The 15,717-nt window shown below is 37.9% G+C and overlaps 1 protein-coding gene across 2 annotated transcripts in view; it reads left to right on the top strand.

Moving 5' to 3' along the window:
- The window catches only part of vcpip1 (valosin containing protein (p97)/p47 complex interacting protein 1), a 37,632-nt gene extending 22,282 nt beyond the window's left edge, over positions 1-15,350 (top strand). For both annotated transcript variants that reach the window (XM_067980250.1, XM_067980245.1), the window contains exons 3-4: positions 9,199-10,149; positions 12,212-15,350. In XM_067980250.1, coding sequence (XP_067836351.1) covers positions 9,199-10,118 — 920 coding nt within the window. In that variant the 3' untranslated portion in view covers positions 10,119-10,149; positions 12,212-15,350. The remainder of the gene's footprint in view (positions 1-9,198; positions 10,150-12,211) is intronic.
- Positions 15,351-15,717: the final 367 nt, after the last annotated feature.

Raw genomic sequence — 15,717 nt, 5'->3', positions numbered from 1 at the left:
TCTCTTTCAGGTCTGGAGCTTGAGTTCTGCTCTTTTCGTAGGGCTTCAATTCTTCATGTGGAATGGGGAGTTATAGCTTCCCAATAACACATTCTGTGTGATTCATGGGAATTGTAGTTTTTGCTCCTCACCTAGAATACCCAGACAGCACTGCAACAACTCCTGTGATGTGGAGATGCTGGTGATGGACTGGGGTGGACAAATGTAAGGAATCTTACAACACCAGGTTATAGTCCAACAGTCCAAACTGTTGGACTATAACCTGGTGTTGTAAGATTCCTTACAACTCCTGTCACAGCGACTTAAAAAAGCACTTGCTTAACTGTATCTGGGCAGGAGTCTTAGAAATTACTTGCCAAATTCTTTTTCTGGCGATGAACACCTTCTTTTACACCTCAGCATCTCTTTCCCCCCCCCCACCTCACCCCATCTTTGCAACAAACTAACCTCTAACTCTCAAGTAACATCACAGAGATCTGCTTCTAATCAGTTTCTTGTCTCTCATGTTTCAAAGGAAAATATAAAGTAACTAAGGTACTGTTCAGAATCACAAAGTAATGGAGCCAGGATGTTTGCAGCTTCTTAATTGACATCCGTCCAAATTCACCCAGTGTTTATTTAATAGCAATTAGACTTTGTAACCTTAATTACACTAGTACCTTTAGCTGAAAACTAACATTTTTTTCCATGGTATTATGTTCCACTTCAATATAGACAGCATATCATCTTACTTACTCTATGGGAGATTTGCTGGTATTATAAAAACAGTACATCTAGTGCATATTTTGCCCATTATGTCTCAGGCACCATGCGTGTATATATGCAAATTTGTGTCACACTCTTCCCTGGTTGGCTTAAATTTCATGTTCCTAAAACAGCAACATATCAGAACTGTTAACTGAGCAGTAAGCAAAATCTGCTCAAAAAAAGAGGAACTGAACCAAAACACTCAAAATATTTTTTCAGACACCATTTTTTTACCCTACTGATTAGAGACAGATTAAAAAATACAACTTATAACTAAGCCAATGTATAAAAGTGTAAAAAAAAAATTCAAAAATATTTCAACTTTATTTCAGCTGTTGGAAGATCACCTATTAATCTTAGTTTTCTGATACCAAACCTCTATCAGCAGCTTTGAGCTTAAGCTTGGATTTGAGGTTGCTGTCTGTGCTGCCGATGCAGCTCAGACAATGGTGTGGGAGGTCTAATTTTTTTTAAAAAGCTCATCCTGGTAACCTTGGCTTTGTATCTGGAGGCATAGAATACAAAAGCAAGGAGTTAATGTTGATTTTTTACAAGACCTTAGTTAAGCTGTTCTTTGGAATGGAGCATTGTGTACAGTTTTGGGCATTCCATTATAGGAATCATATAAAAGCAATGGAAAAGGTATAATGTAGATTCACTAAGACGTTAGCGGGGATGAAGGGGAGTTGTAGTTAGGAGAAATTAGGGCCTTTCTAACTAGATCTGAGAAGTATACGGGTGACTTGATAGAGGCTTTCAAAATTATGAAGGGTTATCATGAGGTAAATAGTGATAGATTGTTTCCATTGGTCAGTGAGACGAGCACAAATGGAAGATCAGAAATAGAATTAAAGGGGAGGTTAGAAAAAAAATCTTCACACAGAGAGTGGTTGGAATTCTCTTCCACAAACCATTGTTGAAGCAGGGTCCTAAATTACACCTGTGTCTACATTTTAAAAAGTATTGCATTGGCTGTAAAGTGCTTTGGGATGTCCTGGGTTCGTGAAAGGCACTATATAAATACAATTTTTTTCTTTGAGTCCATAAATTAATTTAAAAGGGAATTAGCTAGTTGCTTGAAAATGAGGACTATTAAATGGTATGGGAAGTGAACTGAAGAGTATGATTAGACTATGGCTAGAAGAAAAAACACCAGCACAGACTGGATGGGCTGAATGTAACATTACACTATTCTATGAAACATGGCAACTAGGCAGAAATGTACAAATAACAACTATGAGGCACAAGTTTCAGGAAAAAAATTAGATTTGTTTTTTTTTCAATTCTCATGTTTGATGTGTGAGAAAGATGCATATGGGAATTGTTGATTTCATCCCTTGCCTATGGAACTACAAAACCTAATACACATTATCAAAACTCTTTTTTTCATTCTAAACTGTTTAATCTGTCAAATAGATTTTTTGAGCTAATGGTGATGTTGGGGATGAGGGTTGTTTTGTATTGCTATGGAGAACTGATATTTGTGCTGAAGATGGAAGGAGGTGTTTATGAGGCACTTTGATTTTTGACTCAGATGTGTAGACAGAGTCAGTCAGTCAGCCAGGCTCAAATCATTGGCAAAAGACACTTGTTATGCCTCTCTGAAGTGCCTTGGGATATTTTTCTATGTTAAAGTTGCTACGTAAATGCAAGTTGTAGTTAACAGTTCAAGGATAACTTATTTTTGTTACAACAGTTTCAGCAAAAATTACAAATCCACCTTGAAAAGTAAGGGGGAGAAAAGATATCTCTTTGTGATCATGTAAATAACTGAGAAGCTTTTGCGAAGGAGGCAAGAACAAAGAAATGAGTAAAATACTGCCACCTGTAGAAAATACTACGAATCCACCATGGGAAGTAGGACAAAAATCTATTTTAGCATGCAAATAACTGAGAATAAGAGATTTTTAGGAGGGAAGAACAAAGTTACTTGAATTTTAAGCAAGTTTTATAAAGTGGTAGGCAATTACTATTAAAAATGTTATACTGGTGTGGCCTGTATAATTTAGTATCAGTAAACTTTATTAAATTTTTACCTTGCATCTGTTGTATTGATGTATTGCTTCAGTAAATTTGCTGTATTAAAGCGATAGAAAACTAGGTTAGAAGTTACAACATGGAAACAGGCCCTTCGGCCCAACATGTCCATGTCGCCCTGTTTATACCACTAAGCTAGTCCCAATTTCCTGCACTTGGCCCATATCCCTCTATACCCATCTTACCCATGTAACTGTCCAAATGCTTTTTAAAAGACAAAATTGTACCCGCCTCTACAACTGCCTCTGGCAGCTCGTTCCAGACACTCACCACCCTTTGAGTGAAAAAATTGCCCCTCTGGACCCTTTTGTATCTCTCCCCTCTCACCTTAAATCTATGCCCCCTCATTATAGACTCCCCTACCTTTGGGAAAAGATTTTGACTATCTACCTTATCTCAAAATCTTTTCCCATTGCTTTTAACTGGAGTAGAACCACAGTAAACATCAGAGATTACGGTCCAGGGTCTGGACTACATGTGAGCAATACTATGGGGTATCTCTTAGTGTAATGTATTTTTCATCTTTAGTTATTAGTTTGGGCAGCTAAGAATTGGCTCATGCTGAATTTCATTCAGCATAAGGTTAACCCACAATTGTGCAAGACTCCAAATACACACGTTAGACAGGAGGTTAATATTCTAATACTCATTTCAATTGTTTTCCAAAATTGGGCTGATTACTTAAGTATTTGGCCAGTTAAATTTGGTGATTGAGCCACTGTTTAAATGCAGTTTGAGTTTGTGGTTATAGTAACCTGTAGCCTATTGCAGATCTATTGACATTGTTTAATCAGTCATAGCTAGTGCTATCAAGAAATAATTGGGTCATAGTAATAGCTGTTTAAGGCACTGCTGATACTGTATTTAATCCCTGCAGCTGCAACTTGAGGGCATTGTTGCATAGGGGAGATCATTCTTGTAACTCATTGGTAAATATAATAGTGTCACAAGTTTAAAATAACCTTGTGTCACAAACAAGGTTTGACAATATTATTGAACATGTGGCATAATCAAACCTGTCACCAACTGGTTAGATCATAAGGCTTTATTGAGACAGATCTTTATTGTATCAAAGAAGAATGGGAGTAGAGGAAGATGGACTGAGAAATGAAATACAGTAGAGAGAAACAACCTTTCTTAATCAAATCAAATTTTAGAATTTAACCCTATCAATTCAATCTGTCTTAATTTTGCAATCATTTACAAAACATTAGCTCTTAAATGTTCCAAGCTGCGTAGTGGTGGTAGATCTGGTTGTATTTTTAAAGATTACAATTAGATGAATGTTTTTCCTTGTCTTCGTTCACACCACAATATGCTGAGGTTGTCTAACAGTGTTAACTGTCTCTTTGATATTTTCTTATCCTTCTGAATCTGTTCTTACTCCTGATTACATATACGAACGTACTAAAGCTTCAGACAGGAAAAGACTGGCTGGTCCATCTAGCCTGCCCCATATAGTTGAGATACCTTAGCCATCACGTCAAGAGACTCTTTATTCCCACTGTGTCATGACTCCTCACCTGGGAGAGGTAAAAAAACAAGATCAAAAACCCAAGGCCAATTTGGGGGGGAAAGATTTGGAAACTTCCTCTCCGAATCCCTCTAAGCGATCGAAACTAGTCCGGGAAACCACAGTGACCATAACTTTTATCATTTGGTACTACCTCTTGTATGACGCGATCTCCGCCCCAGACATGAACCGGTCCAGCTCTCTTTTGATGGTATACAGTGAATCAGCATTCATCCACACAGGCTGGCAACTTGTTCCATAGGTCTACGATACTCTGGGAAAAGAACTATCTAATGTCTAACCTACTTCTTCCCATGTGTAATTTATACGCTCACCACTGGTCCTTCCAACCAATCTAATTGAAATAATTTGTCAGCGTGCACAAAATCTGGTCCTTTCATCATTTTATAGACCTCAGTCAAATTGCCCCTGAGCCTATACTTCTCTAAAGTATATAGACCTAGCTCTTTAAAGCCTACCTGGGTAGCTATGGTGTTTTAAACAATTATTCTTGTAGTCCTCTGAACCTTATCTAACGCCTCAATATCACCCATCTTATGAGGGGACCAAAACTGAGCACAATATTCTAAATGAGGTCTCACCAAGGTCTTGTATACTACAGGCTATTTCAGATCTAGTATTGTGCAATGAGAAAGGATTAATTAATAATCTTGTTGAAAAGGAGCACTTAGGGAAGAGTGACCATAATATGATAGAATTCTTCATTAAGTTTGAAAGTGATGTAGTTCAATCCGTAACTAGGGTCTTAAATCCAAACGAAGGAAACTATGAAGCTATGAGGCGCAAGTTGGCTGTGGTTGATTGGGGAACTACATTAAAAGGTATGACGGTAGACAGGCAATGACTAGCATTTAAAGAATGAATACATCATTTGCAACAAATATATATTCCTTTAAGGCACTAAAACCTAACAGGAAAAGTGGTGCAATTGTGGCTAACAAGAAATTAAAGATAGTATTAAATCAAAGGAAGAGGCATTTAAGTTGCCAGAAAAAGCAGTAAGCCTGAGGATTGGGAGCATTTTGGAATTCAGCAAAGGAGGACCAAGAAATTGATAAAGAAAGGGAAAATAGAATATGAGAGGAAACTAGCAAGAAACATAAAAACGGACTGTAAAAGCTTCTATAGGTATGTAAAAAGGAAAAGGTTGGCGAAGGCAAATGTGAGTCCCTTGCAGACAGAGATGGGAGAATTTATAATGGGGAATAAGGAAATGGCAGAGAAATTAAACAAATACTTTGTGCCTGTCTTCACGGAAGAAGACACAAAAAACCTCCCGGGAGGAGATATTGGCGGTTTTAGCAGGCCTAAAAATGGATAAATCCCCAGGCCCGGACGAAATGTATCCCAGGCTACTGTGTGAGGCAAAGGAGGAGATTGCGGGGGCTCTGACACATATATTCAGAACCTCTCTGGCCACAGGGGATGTGCCAGAGGACTGGAGAACCGCTAATGTAGTACCATTATTCAAGAAGGGGAGTAGGGAAAAACCAGGCAACTCCAGGCCAGTGAGCCTAACATCAGTGGTAGGAAAATTATTGGAAAAAATTCTGAAGGACAAAATTAGTCTCCACTTGGAGAAGCAAGGATTAATCAGGGATAGTCAACATGGCTTTGTCAAGGGAAGATCATGTCTGACTAATTTGATTGAATTTTTTGAGGGGGTGACTAGGCGTGTGGATGAGGGTAACGCAGTGGATGTGGTATACATGGATTTCAGTAAGGCCTTCGATAAAGTCCCCCACAGGAGAATGGTCAAGAAGGTACGAGCCCATGGAATCCAGGGTGCCTTGGCACTTTGGATACAAAACTGGCTTAGTGGCAGAAGGCAGAGGGTGATGGTCGAAGGTTGTTTTTGTGACTGGAAGCCTGTGGCCAGTGGGGTACCACAGGGATCGGTGCTGGGTTCCTTGCTGTTTGTGGTCTACATTAATGACTTGGATATGAATGTAAAAGGTATGACCAGTAAGTTCGCTGATGATACAAAAATTGGTAGGGTGGTAAATAGCGAGGAGGATAGCCTCAGTCTGCAGGACGATATAGATGGGTTGGTCAGATGGGCGGAACAGTGGCAAATGGAATTTAACCCGGAAAAGTGCGAGGTGATGCACTTTGGAGGGACTAACAAGGCAAGGGAATACACAATGAATGGGAGGACCCTAGGCAAGACAGAGGGTCAGAGGGATCTTGGTGTGCAAGTTCACAGATCCCTGAAGGCGGCGGAACAGGTAGATAAGGTGGTAAAGAAGGCATATGGGATACTTGCCTTTATTAGCCGAGGCATAGAATATAAGAGCAAGGAGGTTATGATGGAGCTGTATAAAACACTGGTTAGGCCACAGCTGGAGTACTGTGTGCAGTTTTGGTCGCCACACTACAGGAAGGATGTGATCGCTTTGGAGAGGGTGCAGAGGAGATTCACCAGGATGTTACCAGGGCTGGAGCGCTTCAGCTATGAAGAGAGACTGGGAAGATTGGGTTTGTTTTCCTTGGAGCAGAGGAGGCTGAGGGGGGACATGATTGAGGTGTACAAAATTATGAGGGGCACAGATAGGATGGATACTAAGGAGCTTTTTCCCTTCGTTGAGGGTTCTATAACAAGGGGACATAGATTCAAGGTAAAAGGCGGGAGGTTTAGAGGGGATTTGAGAAAGAACTTTTTCACCCAGAGGGTGGTTGGAGTCTGGAACTCACTGCCTGAAAGGGTTGTGGAGGCAGGAACCCTCAACATTCAAGAAGCATTTGGATGAGCACTTGAAATGCCATCGCATACAAGGCTACGGACCAAATGCTGGAATATGGGATTAGAGTAGACAGGGCTTGATGGCCGGCACGGACACGATGGGCCGAAGGGCCTCTATCCGTGCTGTATAACTCTATGACTCTAAATACTAGAGAACCAAGGGTCTGCCGAGAATGAGGAACTGAAAGAAATTAGTATTAGTAAAAAAAAATAGTACGAGAGAAATTAATGGGACTGAAAGTCAATAAATCCCAAAGACCTGATGATCCACATCCCAGGGTTTTGAAAGAGCTGGCTCTGGAGATAGTGGATACATTGGTTGTCATCTCCCAAAATTCTATAGATTCTGGAATGGTTCCTGCAGATTGGAGGGTAGCAAATGTAACCCCAATATTTAAGAAAGGAGGGAGAGAGAAAACAGGGAACTAGAGACCTGTTAGCCTGACATCAGTAGTAGGGAAAATGTTGCAATCTGTTACAAAGGATGTGATAACAAGTCACTTAGAAAATAATAATAGGATTTGGCAGAGTCAACACGATCTTGTTGAATGGCGGAGCAGACTCGGGCCGGATGGCCTACTCCTGATCCTATTTCTTATGTTCTTATTGAACTCATACTCCTTGATAACACTAAACTGTAACCAGTCACTTCTCAGTCACCCCAGCAGTTGTGGAATCTGTATTAGCTTTATTTGCTAGTTGACTTCTAATTTCCAGGCAGCTAGACTAGTTGTCCTGCTGACAATTGCTGGTACATGTATTGTACTGTGAAACCCATGCTTGTCAGCGTCTCAATGCATTCATTGCAGGTTACATGCTCTGTTTTACCTCAAAATATAATACGTACGATGGAAACTTGGTGTAGAGGGTTAGGTCACGTCTGGATTCAAATTCAGACATGAGATAAAAAGCTCCAGTCTATGTGAAAATCAAATGTGAATTGAGTTTTTCAGCCCATTGCCTAGTAAGTATGAGAACCCAGCCCAAATTGCTTAAAATTTGACACAAAATGACACTAAATTGGCAATCAACAGAGAGGTTGTGAGGATGATTGGTGTGGATAATGAAAATGTCTCGCTGTTGTAGCAGGCGGTGCTCTTCTAAAGTTGAGTTTAGAACAGATTAACAGGGGCTCTACCTGAACTTGCAATATATGATTTAGGAATGCTTGATGCTGACATTGGTAAGTGAAAAGTAATCCATTTCCCAGCAGTTGAAAAATTCATCAAAAATATGATTTAAAGTTAATAGCTGAAAGATAATTAAAAAGAAGTAATGCAGCCTAGTTAATAACTTGTACAGTTGCTAGCACCTTGTCCTTAAATGATTGTAATTTTTCTGTTTGAAAAATTATATAAATTCTTAAAATTATTAATCCCCTAATAGTTGTAGTTCAAACATGCAATGAGAAAAACTGGTATTGAAATGTAAACATCTTCCTCTATAAAAGTTTGCTACTTTTACCATCGATTAATGTATCCAAACATGCTGTTTTGTTCAAAGTAATTAGTACAAAATCATTTTTAATGTGTAGTTCTCATGTAGCTTAAATAAGAAGTTGTTTAGCGGCTCAGCTGATTAAGGCAGTAAGCAATTAAATTGTACAGACAAGGTCCCAGGCCAGATCATTGGACTGTGCTGAGTTAGTTGATCTCAGCTCGGGGTGGTAGTAGTAGGGTGCTACAATTCGCCTCAGTGCCTGTGGGTTAGAGAGTGGAAAATCAATAAGTTTCTCACTCCTAATCTATCCAACAACTCCTTTGGAAGGTGGACATTGGGTGTGGACAGGGTTGGGTCGGCAGTGATGTTCCTTGCAGTTAATTAGCCTGCTAACAGTCTCTGTCTAGATTCAATGTGAAGAGTGCTTACTTGGGCAAGGTAATGGGGTTCACCAGTGAAACTGCAGCAGCAAGAAGGAGGGGAGAAAATTGGCAGGATTTCTTTTTTGAAAAAACAGGCTTTTGAATCTTCATAGAGATGCTACATTGAAACACACAAATGAAAATTCATTAGTACCAATGAAATTAAATTTTTCTTGAATTGCAGTGCAGTTACTTTTTTGAAATGGAGATCATAAATGCTAGGTTGTGTCAACTAATTCTAATATTTTGTTCTTGGTGTTCATTCTTGTATGCAGGTTTGGCAGATGGCAAGCACTTCACTCTTCCCCATCTTCCTGGTAAGACGTTTGTGTATAATGGAACAGACGATAGGCTGGAGCTGTGCATTGATCCAGCAGGGCACATTCCCGTTGGTCCTGACATTGACAATCTGATCAAAGAGGCCTTAAGTCAGTTACGGTCTGAGGGAGGGTCAAGAAGCAGGGAAGGAAGTCCTTCCTCACATGGAGGGATGAAACTGGGCAGTGGAGGAGTGGTGCGAAAAAAATCTGAACAAATGTCAAATGTCACAGCTTTCCAGGGAAAAGGCCATTCCCTTGGGACTGCTTCAAGTAGCCCACAGTTGGAGCAGAGACATAGCAAGGAAATGCAGGTGCCTAGGAAACAAAGCACCAGTAGTTCTTCAGGAACAGATCTTAATTATGGTGTTGGCAAGTCTAGTCCCAAGCAAGGAGCTTCCCCACCCAAGTCCAGCAGTGGGGATAGTCAGCTAATAAGAATGGCGCCTGGCTTTGTAACAATGCGAGACAGTAGGCAACTTGACCCCAATTTAATTGAAGCACAACGTAAGAAGTTGCAGGAAATGGTATCTTCCATTCAAGCCTCCATGGATAAACACTTGAGGGGTCAAAATGCAGAACAATCAATACCTAGTGAACTCCCTGAAACAAAAGTACACTCTACAACTTCCTCAGTCGAATTAATAATGAGAACTGAAAGTCTACTAACTGGTGCTCTGGAGCCACCTTCAGTCACTCCACAAGCAGGTGACAGTGAGAATTTGGGCATGGAAACAACAGCTGTTGGTGTGGAACTGTTATCCCATCCATCCATTCCATCAAGCAAGGCACACGATGGAAACCATTTGAACGAAGACCTTGAAGAAATGGATAGTCAGGAAATAGAGGGGACAATTGAACCTATGGATCACTCTTGACTTCATATAGAAATGGATACAATGAAGCTTGGTGAGTCTGAAAAAAATACTCAAGATATTGTAAGCTGTTCTTTACAACAGCAGAATATTCCACTGTGGAAAAGGTAAAAGGAATTAAATGAATGATTGTTTTTGGAACAGCTATTTAGAAGTCAGTGCCCTTCACAAGCTTATTCTGTTAGCTGAAGGAGAGTCATGTGGGGAAATGTGAATTAAAAATACTGGAACAGTATAGCTGGTTATTTTGGAAGTATTAGATATATTAGTCAATCTCCCATAGCATTGCACACAGGGAGTCAAGACCAAGTGTAGTCTTCAGGTGAAGCAGGGTTAGAGAGCTAGAGGTAATTGGACCAAGGCAGTTGCCATTTTAAACTCGTATTCTGTCCTTATTTTTATATAATAATTTTATTTTATAGTTATTATTAGCAAGATGTATCGCTATTTGGGAAGTAGAGAAATAGAATTGGTTGGAGCATAGGAGTTTCTCCGGAGTACAGATTGAGAAGCTGGGAGATGCAAATCTGAGGTCCAACAACTGTGCCAGTGGTGGGAGGATGTAAATATAAGGCAGTTTCCTGTATAAATATGGACATAGGAATTTGTCATTGGAAAAGTTGACCCAGTGCACACAGAGGTAAGATTTCTAATATGAGTTGACATAGACAAAACCTATTATAAATATGGCAATAGGAATTTATAATGGCAAAAAGTTAGCACAAAAAGTGTTACAAAAACATGACAACAGAAAGTCAGGTTTTGTAGACAGGAAATACAGGAAAAGATGTAAGATTTTTAATAACCTCTAATAGATAGATACATGAGGTTGGGGTGAGAACAATGCAAATATGTTTGTTATCAACATACAGATTATGCTATTCCCTTGAACATACAATGAAATAAATCTATTTCAGTTCACGTCCCATGTGTTTCAATAGTGTTTCAATTCATATCACATGATGAGATTTTAAGAGACTATGAACTGCATGACCCCCAAACGTAGAGGAAATAACAATTCATTAAAATAGGGCAAGACTGTCCACAACTCTAATTTAATTGCTGTTTATATAACAGTAGGGATTGTTGTACAAGGGCATAAATGCATTTCAGTATTCAGATGGTGTTTGTAAGCTTCTTGAGCTGGTTTACAATATCTTGTGAACCTTCAATGTGTTATTACTCTAGTAGCACATTCCAGCCTGTGTTTTTTCATATGGAATTGCATACAAAAATATTCTAACCCTGTGAAAGAGATAATTACATTTTAAATAAAACATATTCTTCCAGTCAGCTGAGGCAACTACATCCCTAGTGCAGAATAGTAATCATTGTCTTTTTTCCCCTCAGGTTTTCTAACACTTAATGCAACATCACTTAGAACAGCTTGTTAGCAATAAAGGGAAAATTGTCACGGTTAACAAAAGATACATATTAAAATGGGAAAACTTGTAATGAGAGGCGAGTGTAAGCTAGTAAAAGATTTTTAAAAATGGCTGGGAGTATGTTCAAAGGTGTAACAAATATTTGTGGTTGTGGTTCAAATGATATACAAAACAAATGTCCACTCTTCGTTTATCTCTGTTTAACCCCAGTTGCAGCCTTGTAACACACTACCAGCTATCCATTATTCTTGAAACACAATTGCTTTGTTAAATCTATCTATGCCCTTACATTAATAATTTCAGTAAATATAATGTGCCAAAATACAAGAAATAAAGCTTGCTAGAAGGCATTCTGTAGACAGTCTGATAACTCGAGTGTTTCAATGTTTGACCCAACTAGAAAGTTTTGTAGTTGAGTTATAAGATTATTTGTCCCTGTACAGCTGTCCACAGGATTGGAGGAAGGGAATGATGGGGCAGATGAAGAAAGCAAAACTAATAATTCCGCACCTAAATTGGTAAATATTGGAGGATCTGAGAGCAGCATTAATATTCAGTTATGTGGAACTACGTTGTCCAGCCATCCTGTGCCTCTGGCTAGACAAAGATGTATTGTTGTAAATTCCTGGAAAAAGAAAGAAGTAAGGGGAAAAATAAATTTGCACGGTCAAAATTAAATTTATTGACTTGTCTAATTTTTTTCCCCCATAGGCAGAGCTGGGCTTTGTCCAAGAGTCGTGCCATGGCAAAAGAAGCTCATCGTGTTCAAAAGACAGAATCAGATTTAATCCCCCTATGCATTGCATGATATCAAGATTTTTCTTGGTGATCCATATAACAGTTTCTGCCTTACTACTGCCCAAATTAGTCCACAGAACCATGATTATTAGCTTGCGCTTAGATGAGATTCTGTTGTTGATGCAGCTCTCAGTAAGACCTCTTTGGTAAAAAGAGATGTCTCACAAGAATACATTTTCCTGATGCATTCAAAATTTGATTTTAGCAATATTAGTTGATGGTGATGTTTGTGCTAGAAATAAAATATTGGAATGTGAAGTTGCATAAGGTCACATATAGTGTACATCCATTAACACAAAATAAATATATTGCTCTTTAGAAAGATCCAAACACTTCACTGTCCTGGCTTCTAGGGCTGGGGCCTAGCATAATAAAAGTTGTCTATATTTTTGGTTCAGCAATTTGCAGAAATAATCTAAGTCAACCATTGTAATTAGTCATGATGCAATAAAGGTATTAATTGCCTTACCACAGAAAGGTTCTTGACGGATCTGAGATTCACTTAAAGTTTTATTTTTCATGACAAACTAAACTATGATCTTAGTGCAGGAGTAATCCAATTGGTGATGACAAAATGACCTGCAGTTAAAATATTTGAATGCTGCACTTTGTTTATTTCCATGATGTGCAGATATTTTTGGCTGAGTGCTTAAGGAGGAGTGGAATACCAGTTGCTGTGAAACTGACCAATTCCATACTTGGAAATCATCTTTGCTTGAGCATAGGTTCCATATCTGTATTTAGAAAATTCTGTACTAATGTAAAGATCTTTAGTTTTTGGTCTAGATAGTATGTGATATAGTAGAATTGAAAAAAAAAAGCTCTCTGTCCTAAAGTTTTAATGACTGTCTTGGAAAAAATAATATGCTGCACTGAAAGATTATATTGTTTTCTGGGAGAGAACCAAGGACTTGAATTCAGCATTTTTCGGACTTCCACCACAAATCACTTTCTTTGATCCAATAACTTTCTGTGCTGTTCTCTAAAGTACTCCCCAAAATTAACCTAACCTTGGCACTAAGTGAAGTGAGAAAAGATCCAATTTCCTCTTTTTAAAAAAAAACACACGAGGTCTGAAATATTGGTTGTGTTTTTATTTTCCATTACAGATGTCAGCCAGCAATGTGAGTCCACAGGCTGTTGTCAGACTGGAGATTATACCCATTGTTGTAAAGGAAAATAAGTACAACAAGCTTAACATTCCACTCTCACAGCAATGGACAGGAGTTGGAAATTAGCTTTATTTTGTGAGGAACAGAAAATTAGAATGCTTTAGAACAAAATTGTAGATTCCTGCTGGTTTCAAAAGTAAGGTATCAAATTCACTGGACATTTATTTTCCTGTTGCTTAATTCACAGTTTTGTTTAGTATTGATCATCTTGTCTTACTTCATCCATTTTACTTGAGTTTAAAAATATCATCACATATTTAGCTATGGTGCAAGTAAAACAAAAATAAGCACTACGATGTCTTTTAAAAATCGCAATTTGAGTTCCTTTACCCTCACTCAAAACACCAAGTTGTATCAAACACGTTGAGCGCAATATTCCTCTTAGTATGATTGCAAATTCTGAGTAAAACCGATGTCTTTCTCCACGATTAAAAATGCCATTCTGTAGTGTGTGCAGTCACTGATGCTGGTAGTATTATTGCAGTCAAACAGAGTGGTTATTAACTGTAGCAGGTGATTTTACAGTGGCAGTGTGTAGTGAACAGTTTTAATGAGACTAAGTTGCGATGGGAAAGGGAAGAACTACCAAATATTTTCTGATTTTTGAAATGCAAACTCTAATATTGCCATTGTATGAATAAGGTAGTTTTTACTCCTTATATGTGAAATCAGAATGCACAAGCCTTAATCAGTAAAACTACATAAAAATAAGTCTGCCTTACTTATTTTTTTTAAAAGGGATTCATAAATCCATTATTACACAATATGTTAAAAAGACTCTCTGGGAATAAACCTCAATGATTTCCCCTTTGCAAAAACAGAAAGATGAGAGTTTCTGCTTTTCATTTAGACTGTGCTTTGAATAGCCAGTATCGCAGTCTGTTAATCTTAATATTAACTTAATTTTGCTTTTTTAATAGGCAGATTTCATTTAATTTATAGTGATCGTTATGGCAATTGAATCATTTTTAAAGATGCTTAGAGACTTGCTGTATACTTTACACACTTCATAAACATTTACATTCTTAGCATGCAAAAATGAATGTGCTTTCAGACAAAGGTATTGATTAAAGTAAAAATCAAATTTCACAGGAGTGTTGATTTTTTTCATGACTCCTTTCAAAATGAGCTGTATGCTGGCAGTTTGGGCCTTAAGCTACATTAATGATCCATTTGCTTCTGAATTTGTTTTTAGGTAATTTGACAACTCCATTAAGCATGTACATTAAAATTCATTGCCATCTTTCCATGGGATTTTCAACTTTATTATCCTTTTAAATGCGATAGCAGAACTCATGCAAAGTATTGTTGGATGGAGCATTCTGTAGAGAATATAACTGAGAAACAAAATATGAGAATTTAGATAAATTGAGAGTGCAAAGCAGGCCTAAAGTTAAATATCCCAGAAAAGCTGGACTTTTTTTGCAGTGTTTGCCATCTAGTTTTTAGAACATGTTGAAGTAACTCTCCCTGAGTATGTATGGATAGTGTACTGTATATATGGTTTATTTTTAATGGAGAAAATGTAAGAGCTTTGAATGTTCCTGTTTAAAGAAAATGAAAACAGTTGATAATAGATATAAGAAATGTACTGACACATTTATGATAACAGGACAACACTGGCAATTGTTCAGCAAATTTGGTTTGTTTATATTTGTGGTTGCTGTACTAAATATCTAAAATGAATTGCTCTATAATGTAACACCTGTGTATTATAATAGTATATATTGTACAGTACTATAAGTGACTTGTACAGTACTTGGAGTTCTTTCCTTGAATGCTTATTAAAAAAAAGTGGTACAGTCTATAAGTACCATCTTGCTGTTAGCATGAGTTATGAGCATATATTGAAGGTGCAATAAATTAAAATGTTTCACGTGCATATTGTCCAAGAATGTTTTAAAGTTTCAAACTGTTTTACCTACATTTTGCTTTCTTCCCTACATATGTGTCGGTCCTCTAGAGAAAATCCTGATATTTTCATCTTTGCACTCCAAACAGTGCTTTCACGTGGTATAGCTTCATGTACTTTTCTTCCATTTGCATTAGTTGGATTTATGCAGCTCTTGAGAATTGAGACAAAATATTTATTTCAATATTGCAAGCTCTGTGTTTAATCTGTAGGAACTAGATTTACTTAAACTGCTTTGAATTATGATTCATTTATAACAAAATCTCCAAACTCTTGTTTCAAAACATGCATCAGTTTTGGGGAGGCATTTCCTCTAAAACTCAGTTGGTTTTGTT

This window comes from Heptranchias perlo, chromosome 3 (genome assembly GCF_035084215.1).
Source record: "Heptranchias perlo isolate sHepPer1 chromosome 3, sHepPer1.hap1, whole genome shotgun sequence".
Classification (NCBI taxonomy): Eukaryota; Metazoa; Chordata; class Chondrichthyes; order Hexanchiformes; family Hexanchidae; genus Heptranchias; species Heptranchias perlo.
This window is presented reverse-complemented; position numbering and strand designations above follow the sequence as displayed.